At 38.3% G+C, this 18,256-nt stretch overlaps 1 protein-coding gene across 1 annotated transcript in view; it reads left to right on the top strand.

Moving 5' to 3' along the window:
• RPAP2 (RNA polymerase II associated protein 2) overlaps positions 1-18,256 on the top strand; it is a 38,180-nt gene that overhangs the window by 4,358 nt on the left and 15,566 nt on the right. Inside the window, exons 5-11 of the mRNA XM_054165565.1 lie at positions 661-726; positions 1,897-1,985; positions 4,138-4,173; positions 4,908-5,841; positions 6,160-6,254; positions 8,221-8,301; positions 15,775-15,843. Coding sequence (XP_054021540.1) covers positions 661-726; positions 1,897-1,985; positions 4,138-4,173; positions 4,908-5,841; positions 6,160-6,254; positions 8,221-8,301; positions 15,775-15,843 — 1,370 coding nt within the window. The remainder of the gene's footprint in view (positions 1-660; positions 727-1,896; positions 1,986-4,137; positions 4,174-4,907; positions 5,842-6,159; positions 6,255-8,220; positions 8,302-15,774; positions 15,844-18,256) is intronic.

Below are 18,256 nucleotides of genomic sequence, written 5' to 3'. Positions count from 1 at the left end.
TATGCATGCAGAAACTCTATAATCTTGTAACTGCATATCTTTATGAGAAGGATTGAAGTGAAAATTTAATCAAGGCAGGTATATTACTATGTGAAATATATATATATCTACTCTAAAAATTTAAGTTCCCTGTGTCAAAGTCATAATCACACTTGTGTCAGAGCTTAAACAGAACTCAGAAGTCAGTTAGATAGCCTGTTATGTAAAACCAGCTGTGGTACCCCTGATTATCTGAAAAAGAATATACTCACATCCAAAACATTAACTCTTTTGGACTTTCTATGTCTCCAAAGAAGTTCACTGGGTTTGTCTGGGTAGTTATGAGGGTCTCTGACAGTACAGTCTCTCATATATATAAATAGATAGAGATTAAAGAAGGACCTGTCTTTAATTGCCTGACACACATGAGTAAAGTTTCTACCTTGGCAGCTCCACTCCTTTATGTTCAGCACTGGCTTTTGTAGATATGAGCTTGTCTTTGATAGATGTAAATGTTTAAAGATAAATTGCCATTCTTGCATCTCAGCAGGTACAATATCAAAAGAATTGAGAGCAAATGCAGTAGTGTGGTATCCAATTCAGGTAGAACGTACTAGGAATGATGTTTTCTGTGATATCATGATGGAAATAAGTCTTGCTGATGAGAGCATATTGTTTTAGGTGCCAAAACAGAAGTACAGAATTTCAACAAAAACAAACAGAGTTTATGACATCACTGAAAGAAAGGTATGGTAACAAATCTATTCTAAAATGTATTAAATACTGTCTCAACATCAGAAAAGCATTTTGTAACAGCATTCATAGAGTTGCTTGATTCAGAGACACTGGGTTTAGTTCTTAAGAAAATAATTTTCATGAGCTTTAGAATATGAATTTTTTTGTGCAGTTAAGATGCTCTGTTTAGAAAGACAAAACCCCACTTATTTTCTTTTCTAAACTTACAGAAAGTTTTACTTGGATAGCAGTTTGTATGTGATACAACTAATGTGGTAGAGACATCTGCTGACTCACTGACTATAGTCAGTGAGCTTCAATATGGTCAAAGTGAACATCCTTTTCATTCACTTAAATTTGCAGTAGTGCAGTCCAAGTTATATGTAGTGCATTCCTTAGTGTGTCTGCCTTTAGAGTTCTTTTTTAGAGGATTTTTCAACATAAAACTGTCTTCACAAAACCTATTCCTTTTTTTTGAAGCATATTCATGCACATGGTTGTGTAAAAGTCTACTTTGCCTGCTCACAGGATATGGAATCATCCACAGGTGCTTAGACACTAAAGTGTAGGATAAGTGTTTCTAGTTCCAGAATAAATTTCTTCAGTGTTGCTAGTGTATGTATGTTCCTTTCCTCTGGTTACAATGCTGAGATACAAAAAACTGTGGAAATTGTTTTCACAAGCTACCAGGCCAAACTCTGAGAAGAAATGGGATGTTTTTGTTTGTTTTGTTCCCTGATGCAAATGTTCAAATTAATTTTTCAAAGATGCTGCCAAATTTTATGCATTGTTCCAAGTATGCAAAATATCCAAGTTCTGTTGCTGACTGAAATCTTCATTATTGAGCACCTGAATTTTACTGCGTGTCTTTTAAACTGTATGAACATCTAGTTGGGTTAGAGATTGCTCTTCAAACAGTTTTACAGGTTTTGGTAATTATTATTACATAGCATCCAGCACCAATTTACTTCTCAGCATGTAATAAAAGTGCAAAAAGCAGAAAAGGGTGGTGGGGAATGAGATTTCATAGGTATGGTTTCTCAGGTGAATTAGAAACCTGGTCATAGGCTTAGAAAGAAATGTGAATTGGTACTTAATTTTACAGGTAACAAAATAATGCCTTTTTATGAGTATTAAGGTTGTCTTTAGTCATATTTCTATTGTTTTCTCTCCTTCTTCCAGTGCTTTTGCAGCAACTTTTGCTATAGAGCATCTAAATATTTTGCAGCTCAGATTTCCACAAGTCCAGTATGGATGCGAGAAGAAGAAAAGTAAGTATTATCCTGTACATTCGTTATTCATTTCATGAATACTATTTTCTCTATCCAAGCTGCCATGCTAATAAATTAACTGCAGTACATCAAAGCAGAGTTACCTGATGTTATCATGTTAGCTTAGCATGGTATGCATTTTAAACGAGTTTTTGCCATGTTGATTACAAAAATTGGCACAACTCAGTGCAACTCATGACTACTTAGTAGGCATGACCATGCTACTGTATAGGGCAGACTAGTCAGAAATAATAGTCAACTCCTATTAAATGTAAGATGTACTTAGTATGGTTTGTAAAAATCCAGTCCTACTATCTAGAGGATAAATTTTTCTTATCCTGTTACAGGAGATATTCTAATTTTAGCATACCACTTGGCAGTGGACTTAAGGTTAGACAGAATGCTTGCACCTGAAAGCAGATGATAACATGAGGAAGTTCTCCTGTCTACGTTTCCAATAATCTATTTCTTGTTAACTGCAGTACATATTTTGGAACAGTGTGGTGTATTCCATGTTCCTATTGTAGGCTTGCAAATAATGAGTTGAGCCAATGGGTGTCACTGTTGAACAAGAAATACATGGAGACTGGTCAGCTGAATTTATTCAGCTTTCATTTTCCCAGACACTACTTCTCATAGTCTTCTGGTTTTCAACAAAAGAAACTAGCTGAAATTTATACATGTGAGCTCATTTTCACATTTCAGGTCAGTCATTTGAAATATCTGATGAATGAGAGAAGAGGTTTAGAGCAGCCTAATCTGATCTGAGGGATTCTAGTAGGTAAAACTAGTCTCTTCATTAAATGTTTAAAGTTTACTAGTATTTTGGTGCTATTGTTTTGCTGTTTTTGAAGACATTAGTCCTAAAATCTCCTTTTATTCCTGACATTAAAAGTGTATAGTACTGCTATGCCTGACAGAGCATGTGTACTGTGTGGTGGTGTGATACGTATCAGAAAACAGACAAGCAAACAAAACCCTATGGCTAGGTGTTTCTGTTTGCACAACCACATGCACATACAGACACTGGTGCAGGTTTACACATTAGGATAATTGAACTTCTTTTGACAGAAAAACTCTGAAGAAGAGTTACGTGGAGTCAATAGTTGAAATCGTTGTGTGTTACTACCTCTAGTTTCCAAACTCCATTCATTTATCTGAGTGGTGAAGCCTTCACCTTATTAAACCTGTGAGGTTTTCTATATACTGCTTGAGAGGTGTTAGTGCATTCGCCTTAGTACATGCCTAAAAGGTTTTCTTTCATAGGACAGATGGGTGAGGATTACAATGTTCAGTGTTGAATAAAATGAATAGCATTGATAAAATGAACAGCTGCTAATTGAAGCAGATTAATTGCAAGTAGAGGTTTGGAAAGAAATCCATCAGAAAGAAACCTGTAGTATGTTTAGTAATGTTTCTTAATATCTTTACAGCCTAATTTTTGACTAAGTAAAGAGATTCTGAATTGAATAAGTATTGTTATTTTATTAATTTTGACCATTTTCCTATAAATGGTCCAGGATTGTTTTTACTGTGGTAACTTTGTGACCCATGAGAATCTTGGAGTGTTTAATTTGTTGAAGAGGAGACCAAAGGGTTATCTGAAAACAGTTTACAACTACTTGGAAAAAAATAGTTACAAAAATTAGAGCCAAACAAATCTTTGTTGATAGCAGAAAACTTAACAAAGAGTGATGGCCACAAATTATTACATGGATGGTTCAGGTTGGAAAATAAACTGCACTAAGGTTATGGTGTTATGAAACAGGGTGCTCAGCAATGTTTTGAAAGCCTCCAAAGGTGGAGATTTCAAGGTTTAAACTTCATGCGTTTGTAGCTGACCTTATCCAGCAATGGTAAGCACTGCATTAAAAGCAGGTCAGACTAAGGACTTCAGAGGTCCTCACTGACTATCATTTGTGTGATTTGATGATTCTGTTAAATGTTGTTCCTCATAACAGCATCATGCTGCAGGCACATGAGTCATGTTCTGTGAACATGTATGCATAACCCTGCTCTTGCTAACCCTGATTGGAACAGAGGGTGTTGGCCTAGAAGATCCTCAATCATCTCTTCCATCTTCAATGATGCTTTTTACGTATGGAGCATTGATTTGGCAGGAAGATCTTCATTCTGTGTCCTTTTTTTGCAGACCACCAGACATAGAGTTGCTGAAGGAGGGTCAGAGGTATGCTGAACAATATTTTTTTTTTGGTTGTATGTGCTCACAGTTAGAAATATTAGCATCCTATCAGATTAAAGGGGAATCTTTTATTTCCTGTGTTAGAGAAAAGACCTTATTAGAACCTACACAAAGGATTATTTGTCTTGTTTGACTTCCTTTGTGATTCTAAACCAGCATATTTGATCTGTATGATTTAGTGTACAGCTGCACTTGGCTTGTATGTCCTAACTGAGCCTGTTGAAATCTGAAACAAATACACTGTTTGTACTTTTCATATTTTGTACCATCTATTCTTTATAAAGAAAAGGGCACCAATTATATGTGATGAAAGCTTTTGTACTACTTAATCTAAAACAGCTATGTCAGCTAAAGTGAAATCAAAATACTCTGTCATCTCTGTGTACCTTGCTGTGTTTTTGTTTGTTTTCTTATGCAACACATGGCCATTAGGTGGCAAACTTACATACACTAAAACCAGCTCTGCTGTCTCCCTGATTTTAGGATACTTGTTTCCTATGTATGTCAAAATGCCTAGCTTGATTTATTATCTCTGCTTGTTATCTTGGTTACAGAACATTGCAATTCTTTGAGTTCAAGAAGGCTTTTAGAATAGCAACTCTGATTCTTAAGGCAAAAAAAGTATACTTCTACTATAAGAGGACAACACTTATCTTTCTTACATGAGAATGAGAAACTATTACAGATGATACCCATTGATGGCTTATGTTTTGTTACAGTGGACAGTCTGGAGATGAGGTGAAACTACGTGATGAAGTAGTTAAAGTATCTGACATTGAAAACCCTAGGATATCTTCAAATCCATGTAAATCTGGTTCTTGTGACACAGTCAGTGACAGCAGCAGCGATACTGAACAAGAATTTGTTTCTTCTGTCCTACCAGAAAGTCAGTCAAATGCAGCTAATTTTGCACAGCAGTTGCACAGAAAGACCATCCTCAAAAAGAAGCATGCTCAGAAAGTCTGTTCGAGCCCTACAGCTGAAGACCCAGATGTGGTAAAAGCCACTGAACAACTATCTAATTGTAATTTAGATGCTCAGGAAGAAAAGCATCATTGCTCTGTTCATAATAATATAACGACATCACCTTCAAAAACAACAACTCTAGAGAAATCAAGTGCTTCAGAAAACTATGAAAATACCTGGGATTCACCTGTGGTTTTTCTAGGTGTAAGCAAAAGAGGGGCAGAACATCTTAAAAGAACACTGGCTAACTCAAAAGAACATAAAAGCCCTGAACTGAGGCATCCAGTTGATTCCAAAGGCAGTTTATTAGAAGTACTTAAGCAAACCCTTATGGAATGGAGAACTGAGGAAACTTTAAAATTTCTCTATGGCCCAAACTACACTTTCTGTTCATCAGAGCACATATCATCCACCAGCCAGGAGAGTGAAGAGCTTGACGAGGATGACTTAGAGACAGCTGACGATTGTAACACTGTTGCTGCAGAGCGGTCTGAAAACAGTTTGAACTATTCCTTACCTTTCACAGGCCCAGGTGACATAGTTAAGTCTGTGCCTAGTTATGAAAAGTTAAAAGAAGAGACGAGGTTCCTAGAACTCAGAGTAAAAGAGTTCTACAAAGGAAAGTACATCTTGGCTGAAGAGGCAGCAACACATGCACAAGCAGGGGAACAGCCTAGCAAAGACAAAGTAAGTGTCCAGTGGAATGGTGTCAGGGCTGTGTAAAGCCTGCTTTCAAAGAACTACTACATGTTCTTTGTTTCTGTCATCATAACTGTAAGGGTCTTACAGCGAAGGAGAAAAGTTGGTTAGCTGTCCACTCTATGTAGAGAGAGATTAAGCAAACTTCTGTCTATTAAAAAGTTACTGGTCGCATTGGTTTTATTCTGTTGGAGAGGTGAGCTTTCTTATGTTCAAATATTTATTGAGAAGCTGTGACTACTTTGATGCATTGATTTTAATGAAATACTAGGTTACAGCTGTTAAAAGGATTTTTGTCTAATACAGGAGGATCAACAGGAAGATCTCGCCTTTCCGCTTGTTGATTCAAATGCACAAATGCAGATTAGAAAGCGAATTGTTCTTGAAAAACTGAGAAAAGTGTAAGTATTCTTTGTTTTGGTAGAGGTCAAGCTGAACTTGGTGCTTATTCATCATAATTTTGGAAAGAATCTAGACTGTCTAGATCCTTGTAGCTTGTTGAAAATCAGATTCTGAATGATAGAAAATATGAAATATTTAAATAGCTGTATGTACCAACTGCCCAAATCTAAACAGAAAAACTTGAAGTTGATTGGGAGAAGTGCAAATATTTGAAATACTTGTCCTGTACAGCAAGCATGCTGTTCCTGGTGAATGAATCTACACAGGAGGAAGCAGTGTTTTCAAACCTCTTAATCTAAGCACAAATCTTACTGGAAGAGTTTCTAGTCCATGTTTGGTATCAGTATGCTGCTAGCTACAACTATGAAAGGCCCTCAGAGCTGAATCTTAAAACTTTCCAACACCAGACCTTTTTCACGTACATAAAATGGCTTTGAAGTCCCAGAAAAGATATTAAGGCATCACTGCTGCAGCTGTTAAAATTATTAGATTGTTAAAGTTGAGAGGACCTTATCTGTTTTCAAGCCAATGCAGGTGAGTGTTTGAAAGGCATGTCTGGGGTGGGTTTGTAAGTGGAATTCTGCTTTTCTGTGGTTGTAGGTTGTGTTAGCCTGCCAAACTTGATTCTGCAGAAGCTGCTTTTTTTTTTTTTTCCTTTAACTAAGACCAAACTCCCACAACCGAATCTCCTCTCAAAAAGCTCAATTCTTTTTCTTTCTACCTGCAACTAGTGCGAACAGGCTGCAAACATACAGTCGAACCATGCTGTGAGAAAGGTATCTCTGATCTGTCAATGTTACACAGATTCTAAGGACAACTAATGTATGGGGAAGCAGCTTCTATGCACCTTCTTATTTTTTCTCTTATTTATCAGTAATTCTCAGTATCTAGCAAAATTTGTATTGAATTTAAAAGTCTGGTGCTCCATGAAGAGAGAATAAGAAATAATGTGGTGGTGGTGTTTTTTTTCCTTGGCTTATTCAATGATTTTTTTTTCTTGACTATCCCCTTCTTTAGTTGTTTATTTTAAATTTCATGAGGTGATGTAGTGTCGCACGCAAGTGAGACCATTTTCATTGTAATAAAGCAATGATTTCTTGGTGTGTTCACAGGAAGTCAGTGGAAGTACAAACCTGCCCAGCATCATAGAGTCCTGTGTTCAGTTTTTGCAGTACATGCAGTAACATAAAGGAAAATGAGAATCCTGATTCTTCTGTCAATATTGATGCACCTTGTGCATATGTGCACATAAATATAAATAACTGGATGTTCAAATGCAAGAGGATATTAACTACTAAGCAAGTCAGGCAAAAGTTTCATCCTGTGTATGAAAAACAAGGTGCAATTTCCAGCATTTGGGGAAACTGACTGTATGTGCAGTTTGTGTGCTTTGTCAGTTTTTACACACAGTCAAGTTGGGAGGCAATCTTTTTCTTTCTTTTGAACTTGTCTCACTCGCTTACTATCACTTTAATTCCAGGTTTACAATGGAATGTTATTTCTGTTGCATCTATGTGATTCCAAGGTTAGCAGACAGATTCTCAGATAACCTCTTTCAGACATGTAGTTTTCTGTTGTTATTTTTGAACCAAGTAAATATAAATATTTCAAACATAGAGTTCTAATCCTCATGAAGTAAACACTTCAATTTTTATGTAAGAACATCTCACCAGAGCTGAAATGTGAAGTTAATAAGGAGTACGCATGTGAAACTGTATTTAATTTCTTCTTCACACGCACACTGAACTAGAGCTTCTTATTTTTAAAAAGAAGCAGTTGTAAAATGAAGATGTAGCCCAAAAGCCACTCAGGAATCTGAACTGTAAGCTAAAGGCCTGACCTGCTGCACAGTAGTCGATCTCTTTTTCTGTCTATTAACTTCTGTGAGCTTTTGTGGAAGTCCTATCTGAGAAGGAATGAGAAAGAGAGGAAAATGTATATTGACTGCTGTCTTTTGCCTTTTAGATTACCTGCAGTTTTGGGCCCTCTTCAGATTACTCTAGGTGATGTTTACACAGAGCTGAAAAATCTTGTCAAAACTTTCCGGTGAGTAATGGTCTTTATTTAGAGATTCTTCATGATTGATTAACTAAACATGGTGTTGAATGATTTGTGATTTGGGCACAGAGAGGGCCCCATTACAAATTTGCCCTTTTCTAGCTGTGTGTTCATGTAGGTAATGTCACATTCCCTATGGACTAACAAGTCAACCCTTTCCCTGCTTCTGCCAGTGGCTAGGTCACCAGGAGTATTTGTAGATTTTTAAAAACTAGGCCAGTGGTCTCTGGAGGTTGGTGGTGAGTCTTTTAAAGGTTCTGCTACCTCGTCACCTCCTATTATGTGTGAGTTCCTGAGATCTGTCTCTTTCTTTTGCTCTGTCTCCCTACAGCCAGGCTAAATGGTTTTAATGTGGTTCCTAATTGTTGACACTAACTTCTAGACCAGGAAGGAGGTCCGCTATGACCTGTCTTGTTCCTAATTTCAAGGGAAAGTAGATCTAGTAGACACTTTATCACATCAGATGAAACTTCAGGCAGAAGCACCAAATACAGTATTTGAAAATACTGGGGTAGAGGAGGAAAAACAGAATGGTGGTAACTTCTCAGAACATTTAAAGGTTTTATTTGGGAAACAACTGTCATAACTTAAACCTAGATTATGCCCTGCATCTTGAGGTATTGCCAGGCCAAGGATCAAGAAGACTCGTTAGCTCTCTGTGTATGTTGTCATTCTTGAAACTTCCCCCCCTATATGCCAAACCTGTATGAGGTTTACATGTAAATTTTCCAAAACTCATTCATGTGGCACTTACCACAAGGAATCTGAGTTCTGATGAACAGAAACCCAGCTCCTCCTGATTTCTTGTGATTTATCTTACATCTGGAAGGACACCATTAAAACGCAGATCCTGTATGTGTGGGATTTTGTACTGTGGAAGATACTTGTATCCTTTCTGGTGACTAGTAATTATTTCAAATAAAAGAGATCATGCACAGTGTTTGAACTTGATTCACAATTTCAGTCTTGTAAGTTGTGTTTAACCCTTTATTTTAACAGCAACACTGAAACCGGGGAAGACTTTTGATTATATTGGAGCAGTGTTCCAGAACAGTTTTGTTGCTCTGCAGTCTTAAATGCTTAGTAGTCTCTTTAGCTTACGGATTGCTAGAACTGTAAAAACTGCATTTGAACTCTTTTAATCTAGTTTTGTATGATCAATTTATGTAAGGAGTCCTGAAAATTCTCAAAAGGGAACTTCTGTTTTAAAGTCATTTTTACTGTTCAAAGATAGTGTGGCCTGAATGTGAAATTTTACACCGCAAAGGAGCCGTGAACCCAAAATGGACTCCTAAAAACACAGATACATATATATATATGTGTGTGTATGTAAATATATATATATATGAATTTGTATACAGAGTGGACTTTGGTCCCAGTTTCTGTCTCATGTAGCCATAAAGTAACATGTTTTAAAAGTCTTCAACAATCCCTGAGCTAACACATAGTGAGTTTACTTTTAGGTCTTTTTTTCATTAAGAAGCAAGTTGAAAGTAGTGGTAGCATGTTCTTGGGGATTTCTTACTGTGAAGATGCCTGATAAGTAGCTTGAGTGGTTTTGGCAGGGGAAGGTTGAAGACAGTTGTGAGCACTGCACACAAATTTGTGCTTGTTTATGTATTATCTCAGAATAAATGAAATTTTATTGTCATTGATAGTGAATAGAATAGAATTAACCAGGTTGGAAAAGACCTTTGAGATCATCAAGTCCAACCTATCACCCAACACCATCTAATCAACTAAACCGTGGCACCAACTGCCTCATCCAGCCTCCTCTTAAACACTTCCAGTGATGGTGATTCCACCACCTCCCTGGGCAGCCCATTCCAATGGCCAATCACTCTTTCTATGAAGAACTTCTTCCTAACATCCAGCCTAAACCTCCCCTGGTGCAGCGTGAGGCTGTGTCCGCTTGTTCTGTTGATGGTTGCTTGGGAGAATAGACCCACTCCCACCTGGCTACAGACAGCAATAAGGTCTCCTCTGAGCCTCCTCTTCTCCAGGCTAAACAACCCCATCTCCCTCAGCCTCTCCTCATAGGGCTTGTGCTTGAGGCCTCTCACCAGCCTCATTGCCCTTCTCTGGCCACGTTCCAGCAACTCAACATCTTTCCTAAACTGAGGGGCCCAGAACTGGACACAGGACTCAAGGTGTGGCCTAACCAGTGCTGAGTACAGGGGCAGAATTGACTTCCCTCCTCCTGTTGGCCAGGATGCCATTGGCCTTCTTGACCACCTGGGCACACTGCTGACTCATGTTCAGCCTTCTATCAATCAGTACCCCCAGGTCCCTTTCTGCCTGGCTGCTCTCCAACCACTCTGACCCCAGCCTGTAGTGCTCCATGGGGTTGTTGTGGCCAATGTGTAGAACTCAGCACTTAGATGTGTTAAATCTCATGCCATTGGACTCTGCCCATCTGTCCAAATAATACAAAAATACAGGACCTTTGGGCCATTTCTCCTTTATGCATTTCTGATACAAAAAGGTCTGTTCATACACTAAAGCTAGCTCGTGGATATTAGGATGAAGGCATGGGTTTGACTCTCCAGTTCTGTACATTGGTGTAACTTTACATAGTATGAGTGGTCTCTCTGAATTTAGGTTGAATGCTTTGGCAGGGGACTTGGGATTAATTTTAAATGGTATTAATGTTTACATGGTAATAGAAATCTAAATGTTGCTTTATTTGGTAATGTGGTATGACTGCTTAATGACTATGGAGGGAGCACTGACAAATGTTAGTGCTCTTTCCTGCTTTCTGTACTGGAAAGCTTTCAGGGTAAAGAACTTGCAAAAGACGGTAGGACATAAAACACATGGCTGTAGTCAAGCTTAGCTGAAGAAGGGTAAAAGAGCATGTGGTGAAGTAAGCAACAACAATTTTCAGCTCCATTGGTTTTTAAAGGAACACTTGCAGTTCAGTCTCCTTTGGGCAACATTTTATTCAATCACCACTGCGAAGAAACACACTAGAGAGATCTCAAGAGACATTTTAGAATGGTTAGAGCTCTTCCCAAACAAAGTCCCTCAGTGCCCGTAAGCTTTTGTTACGAAAACTGAGATGTCAAATAATTCTCCAGAGTGTGTAAGGGCACTTTGTTAAAAGATTAAGAGAAAATGAGCTATTTATATATAGAGGCTAAGTGATAATATTTTTAAATGTGATTTGAGTTTTTTAAACATAATACTTTATACTGAAAATAGAATTTCATCTGTATCTTATGGTTGCAAGTATCTTAATGCATTTTTATGGATCTTACAATTGGCATTGAACTCTGTTAAGGAATACGATACAGATGTTGCCTGAAGATGTGTTCAAGATTCTTTATTACAGCTTTGTATCATCTCATTTCCAATACAGTATTTTAGGTTTTAAATATGTACCATGAATGTATGATTCCTAGTGTATACACTCACTAATAGGCCTTTACTTATTACCTTTGTAAGGTGGAATTTTATGTTCTGGGTTTCAAGTCAATCAGCAGCAGTTTCTTGTAGACAAGATTCTGTATGGAAGTGTGAAAGTACCAGAATGTTAATGACCTTTTCTCAAGTAAATAGGCTTGAAGTTACAATAGTAGCTCATTTTTGCTAGTTGTCATTAAGCTGAATTACACTATAGTATGTTAGTATGTTGCTGTTTTTCAAGGGAGAGAGGAGCTGTCTTTTATGGCTAAATTGATCTAGTTGAAGCCTAAATTAAAACAATCTGTGCTTTAGTATTTGCCTGTGATGACCTGGGTTGAGCTTCACTCATCTTAGTGCAAGTTAAGGAAAAATTATAGGTGGCTGAGGAGCTGAGCTGAAGTCACACCTTCATGTCCTAATCCCATAAAGTCATCTTGCTGCCTTACAGAATAGGCAAACAGCAGAACTAACAGGTCAGATTCTTGGAAAGGAAGTTACATATGTGCCTACACCTGTGAATCTGGATGCATGAACAAAAAGAGTGCTTCAATTGCAAAGATGCTGATGACTTCACTTTGCAACAAAGATGAATTGTAAAACGAAAGAAAATCTTATCCATCTGGACACATGTTTTTAATTCCAGTATGAGAACGTGGACACATTGGATATAACTGAAAAACAGCAAGCATGGACCTATTCAAGGAATAGGGGGGTTTTCACCAAATGTATATTTTGTATTAATCACAGGATAACTCATTAATAACTCATTCCTTCTAGCTATTAGTCAAATTCATAACAACGTGTTGGAAACTGAGCTCACAGTTTCATAGATGATAAGTATATTCTTATTGTAAGGATGAACAAGCTTCTAGAAAAGGAAATGGAACTCAAGACTATTTCTTTTATAACTATTTGTAGTTAAATACACTTTTAAAATATTGCTTTATATTTTCCAGTTACATCTTCTTGCATCTCATTCGTAATACCTGATGCTAGGGGCCTGTTACAGCATGACTATTTAGCACAATATTACTGGTGTCCATTTGCCATTTTCTGTTGGACAGCATTCCTAGAAATCCCAGGAAATATAATCCTGGTAAGGAAAGGGTGGTGAGTTTCTGCATTGCTGAGTTTTTTTCCTGTAACTTCAAGTTTGTTGTGGTCCCTGTGCAAGTTCTTGAACAGGGCAGGGCCACAACAACCCCATGCAGAGCTACAGACTGCGGTTGGAGTGGCTGGAGAGCTGCCAAACAGAAAGGGACCTGGAGGTGCTGATTGACAGCCGCCTAAAATATGAGCCAGCAGTGTGCCCACGTGGCCATGGCAAATGGCATCCTGGCCTGCATCAAGAATAGTGTGGCCAGCAGGAGCAGGGAAGTCATTGTGCCCCTGTGCTCTGCACTGGTTAGGCCACACCTTGAGTACTGTGTCCAGTTCTGGGCCCCTCAGCTTAAGAAGGACATCGAGACACTTGAACGTGTCCAGAGAAGGGCAACAAGGCTGGTGAGAGGCCTTGAGCACAAGCCCTATGAGGAGAGGCTGAGGGAGCTGGGATTGTTTAGCCTGGAGAAGAGGAGGCTCAGGGGAGACCCCATTGCTCTTTACAACTACCTGAAGGGTGGTTGTAGCCAGGAGGGAGTTGGTCTCTTCTCCCAGGCAACCACCAACAGAACAAGAGGACACAGTCTTAAGCTGTGCCAGGGGAAGTTTAGGCTCAAGGTGAGGAGGAAGTTCTTTGCTGAGAGAGTTGTTTGCCATTGGAATGGGCTGCCCAGGGAGGTAGTGAAGTCACCATCCCTGGATGTTGCCTACTGGATAGTGAAAGAAATCAAATGCAGTTGCAATGCATCTTGCTGGGGTGAACCACAACACTCAAAAGTTAGCAAATAAGCAACCCATACAGCTATTTAGCATCATCCAACTTTTTTGGCTTACCATATCCTGTGCTAGAGACACCAAAAAAGTAGAGACATTCTGTTTTGAAAAATTGCATATTTATTTCTTCATTGTGGTAGGTGAGGAAGAATTTGGCCAAACTATTAACATCAAATATTTCAGTGCAAAACTCAAATCAAATACACAAAGTTTTGTGCCATTTAGCATTTCCACGTTTTATGTTCACAACAGAACTCTAGTGACCTCTCTTTCACGGATTGTTGTGAAGTAACAGTTTTGGCTGCAGGCAAGAAAACAGTTAATGAACTATTTTTACAGAGGACTTTTCTGAAAGCTTTGCTCTTCAGAGGCCTTGGTGTTGACGCAGCTTGTTTTTCAAAGTGACTGCTCTTCCAGTGCTCCTTATTATTTAAGGCTTCACACCTGTAGGTTTCTGGCTTTAGTCTGATCTGCCTGAAGTGGTTTGGGTTTTTTTCAGCTGCACAAGTGTTTTAGGACAGGTGTTGTACTGGAAAGTTGCTCACTGGGGAAGCCTAACTGTTCATCCACTCCAGTGGCAGTAGTACATCGGCAGATCCATATTGCCATATGCTGCTGGTTAGCTGTATCTTTTAACTACTTCCTTCATAAATAGCATATTGATGGCAATGACTAGTGTTCAGACTTTGCCAATCAATACTAACATTGAATAAGAGTTAAGTGACACAAATAACTGCATCTCTCTATTTGTGTGTAAGAATGACACCTTCCTGTGCTCTAATCAATAGTGACTCCTTGTAGAGCACTGAAATAAAGCTGCTTTCTCTATTTGACATAGTTTTCCCGGGTGGCTTGGAGCTGTCTCTTTCATTGTGTCTCACCATAGCAGATTAACTGGAATGTTACATATGAATTGCCTGTCAAGATGATTCTGTCAGGCATTTCTTGGTAGTGTTTATCACTGTCATCAGTACTGAGTCAAGATGTTCATCATTTGTTTTGTCTCTTATTCTATAGCCATAAAATAACAGTTCACCAGGTACAAGCTTTGTTGCCAGCTATTTGAAACAGTAGTTTGTAGACACAAATCTTCTGATAGCAAAAATAATCTGCATTTCCATAATCTGGAATTATTTGTGCTAGTTTGATATGATAATTCCTGTATATGTAGTACAAAACATTGCTTTTCCTTTCATCATTGAGGCACTATTTGAGTAATCATTTTGTCAGAATCTTATTTTGGTTGAAAGTCTTGGTGATTTGAGGAGAAAAATAGGGCAGTATTGTCATGATCGTTACTATCCTTAAATGAAAATTAATTTCTTAATATGTTTCTGAAATAGGGAAATGCAAAGTGATCCTAGAAAACATCTTATTGATAACCACTTTGAATATCATTTTGGGGACTTAGTTAACAGAATTTAAGTTTTAACAATGGCAAGTTCAAATACCTTTTTCCCCTTCTTAATGTGTGGGTTTGCCTAAACTCAGCCATAGCAATTCACACATCAGTTGGTTTAAGCCAACGCTTGACTTAAAGCAGATCTGGTTTATTACCAGGCTCAGCCAAAGGGGTCAGCAGGTATAAAATGGAACAGCATTTTTGTGGAGCACCCATGTGGTTCTTCATTCACACCTCATTTTCTTGCTTTTATATCTGCACTGATTCCCGTTGCATGAGTTAGAATTCCAGGTTTCCATCTTGAAAAATTACAATCTTGGAGGATTGCCTCCAATACCTTCCAAAATCCAGTCTGTTCTGCAGCATTTGCTTTTACAGCAGATCTGGATCTGAAGCCAACAGGGGGAAGATAAGTCTAAGAAAGCCTAACTTTTCAGAAACCTGTGTGCAGTGCCTGAAAATTTCCTGGTGGATATGAGTGAGAGCTGAGCCCTCACAACAGCCAGGACTACTTATGAGCTCATTCAAAGAATTAATCTTCACTATCTCATTTTCATACAGAAATAAAGAGACATATTGGGAATTCTTCAATTCCTCTATTTCAGGGTAAGATGAGAGGAAAGCCTAAAAGTGGGTGAATTGCTCAGATAAAGTTGAAACTGCTACATTGCAACTCAGGATGCTAAGTCTTCTAATGGTAAACTTAAATTGAAATTCAGCAGTTAAAATCTGTTTTCACTCTGAAATGTTCTGATGTTGTTGTTATTATTTTTCAGGTTAACAAACAGAAACATTATTCACAAAATGCCTGAGTGGACTCTAATTGCTATTGTTTTGTTATCCGTGTAAGTACCCTTAATTGTCAAATATTCTTATAAGCAACTGTCTTAACTAGCCTATCAAGATTCAATTTTCACATAAAAAGAGGGAAAGATTTCTTTAACTGGGGAATCACCAGAAATATTTTTCATGCAAACAAACTGAAGTCTTTTGACCAAACAGAACTGTCCCACTTGCACAACATGTTAACAATAGGCAAACTTAATATATGTTAAAAAAAATCAAACTTTTTAAAGGGAGCTGGCAGGGTGAAGTAGGAGAATACTTCAGTCTCTTCCTTTTGCTGCTTACAAACATTCCTCCCCACTCTGAGAGTAGGACAAAATTACATGTATTGTTTGGATTTGGTGTAACTGTTACACTTTATAGTTCCTACTTAACTTCTAAATTTGGAATGATTTTACTTTCATGATTAAAGTGAAAGGCTGGAGCACTTCTCCTGTGAGGACAGACTGAGAGAGTTGGGACTATTCAGTCTGGAGAAGAGAAGGCTCCAAGAAGACCTTATTGTGGCCTTCCAGTATCTTAAGGGGGCCTACAAGAAAGCTGGTAAGGGACTTTTTAGGGTGTCAGGTAATGATAGCACTAGGGGGAATGGAATAAAAATAGGAATGGGTAGATACAGATTGGATGTTTGGAAGAAGCTCTTCACCATGAGGGTGGTGAGACACCGGAACAGGTTACCCAGGGAAGTGGTGGAAGCCTCATCCCTGGGGGTTTTTAAGGCCAGGCTGGATGTGGCTCTGAGCAACCTGATCTAGTGTGAGGTGTCTCTGCCCATGGCAGGGGGGGTTGAAACTAGATGGTCCATGAAGGATGCTATATACTTCTAAATGTGTTCATTTGACTGTTCTAGCAAACTTCTTTGAGAGGGGAAAGCTTTCTTTAACACCTCTCAAATTTCTGAAAGCAACCAGAATCTTATTTTTATGAGGGTTATCTTTATTGCTTAAATGTTATGATGTGGCAGTGCCTGCAGTTCTCCTTCACTTTGTCTTACTGTAGAATAAAATTCTTTCCAAGGGTTTTGCTAATGGGAAGTTAGATTTTGTTACAGTGTCTTTCAGTAAACTTCTCTCCATAGGTATGATCTGTAAAAACTGTAGTCATACATTTCAGGTAATTTCCTTGCTTTGTTTTCCAAATCAATGTATGCTTCTGAGGTTAAAGATCTAAACTTTGCAGCGTGTAAAGCAGACAGTTCTCTCACACATTTGTGTTAAACGTTAAACACTAGTTCACTTTTTAATAGATCACTGGTGGTTTCACAGTGTCAGGCCCTGCCTTTAGGTAGAGTTAAACCATCAAGCAATCTTTGTATGTCTTTCAGCTTGAATTGCAAGATTGTAAAAATCTTATTGCAGAGACTATTACTGCACTGCTGCTGGTGGTTGGGTTTTTTTTTGCTCTTCCTGGGTCACTGAAGCCTTTAGGACAGAGAAGTACTTACAGACGTTCACAGGTCAAGAAGTGTTGTGGGCCAACCTCGTAACATCCCAGTACTGCACTTACTTTCCTTGATATTACTTCAGGCTGACACATTGTTCTGGCTTTACTGTCCCAAGGAAGACTGTACCAGCAGGCATTAGAGTAGGCTTCAGCGAGTCTTACATCTGTGTCATCCAGCCAGATACCGCTCAAATGATTCATTAAATCAGAACACAGAAAGTAACTTTACTTGAATGCCTTGACATAAATTTTTTATCAACGGTAAGAACAAATCTTTTGTCATTTTTACTATATATTCTTATGGTTGAATTGGTAATTTGTGAAACAGATCTTATGAATTTTTCAAGTAGTTTCTGTACATTTTAAGGAAATGGTGACTCTCTTGATCAGAAGTTAAAATGTTGCTGGTCTCTCCACGTATGATGAGGTCTAATTGCTTACATATCTAATGATTGCTTTACAATTGCATTAAAATGTTATAAAGTGGCAGGCTGTCTCAACAACAATCAGTTGAGGCAGAGAACCGAGTCTCTTTTTACCTGCTTTCTAAAAGACCGCTGCTAAACCAATTAATTATATTTGATCCTAAGATAGAGTATGTATTATCTCTAATGCTTTCCTAGTGAATTCATAAACAAATCTCCTCCTGACTTCAGCTTCATGTAAGGTTCTTGCAAGCTCGTGATCTTTAGATTTTGAGCAACTTCTCGCAGCCACCTCTTACAGGATATAGAAGAATGTAGATAGGGTAGAATGAGTGTTTAAGATTGCTCCAAGAAGGTGATGAGTGTTGCATCATTTCTGGAAAGATTAAACTACAATATTTAATTCATTGGAATTGAAATCAAACTTGAATATTCAACGCAAGCCAGAAGTGTGCAGGGAAAGGACTGAGCACCTGGGCAAGTCCTTGCAAACGGGTTCTCAGCTTGTGGCCCTTTCTAATCTCCTGCAGTTTGCCAAGGAGTC

The sequence above is a fragment of the Dryobates pubescens genome, chromosome 11, assembly GCF_014839835.1.
Source record: "Dryobates pubescens isolate bDryPub1 chromosome 11, bDryPub1.pri, whole genome shotgun sequence".
Classification (NCBI taxonomy): domain Eukaryota; kingdom Metazoa; phylum Chordata; class Aves; order Piciformes; family Picidae; genus Dryobates; species Dryobates pubescens.
Note: the sequence above shows the minus strand (reverse complement) of the source record. Positions and strands in the feature narration are given on the sequence as shown.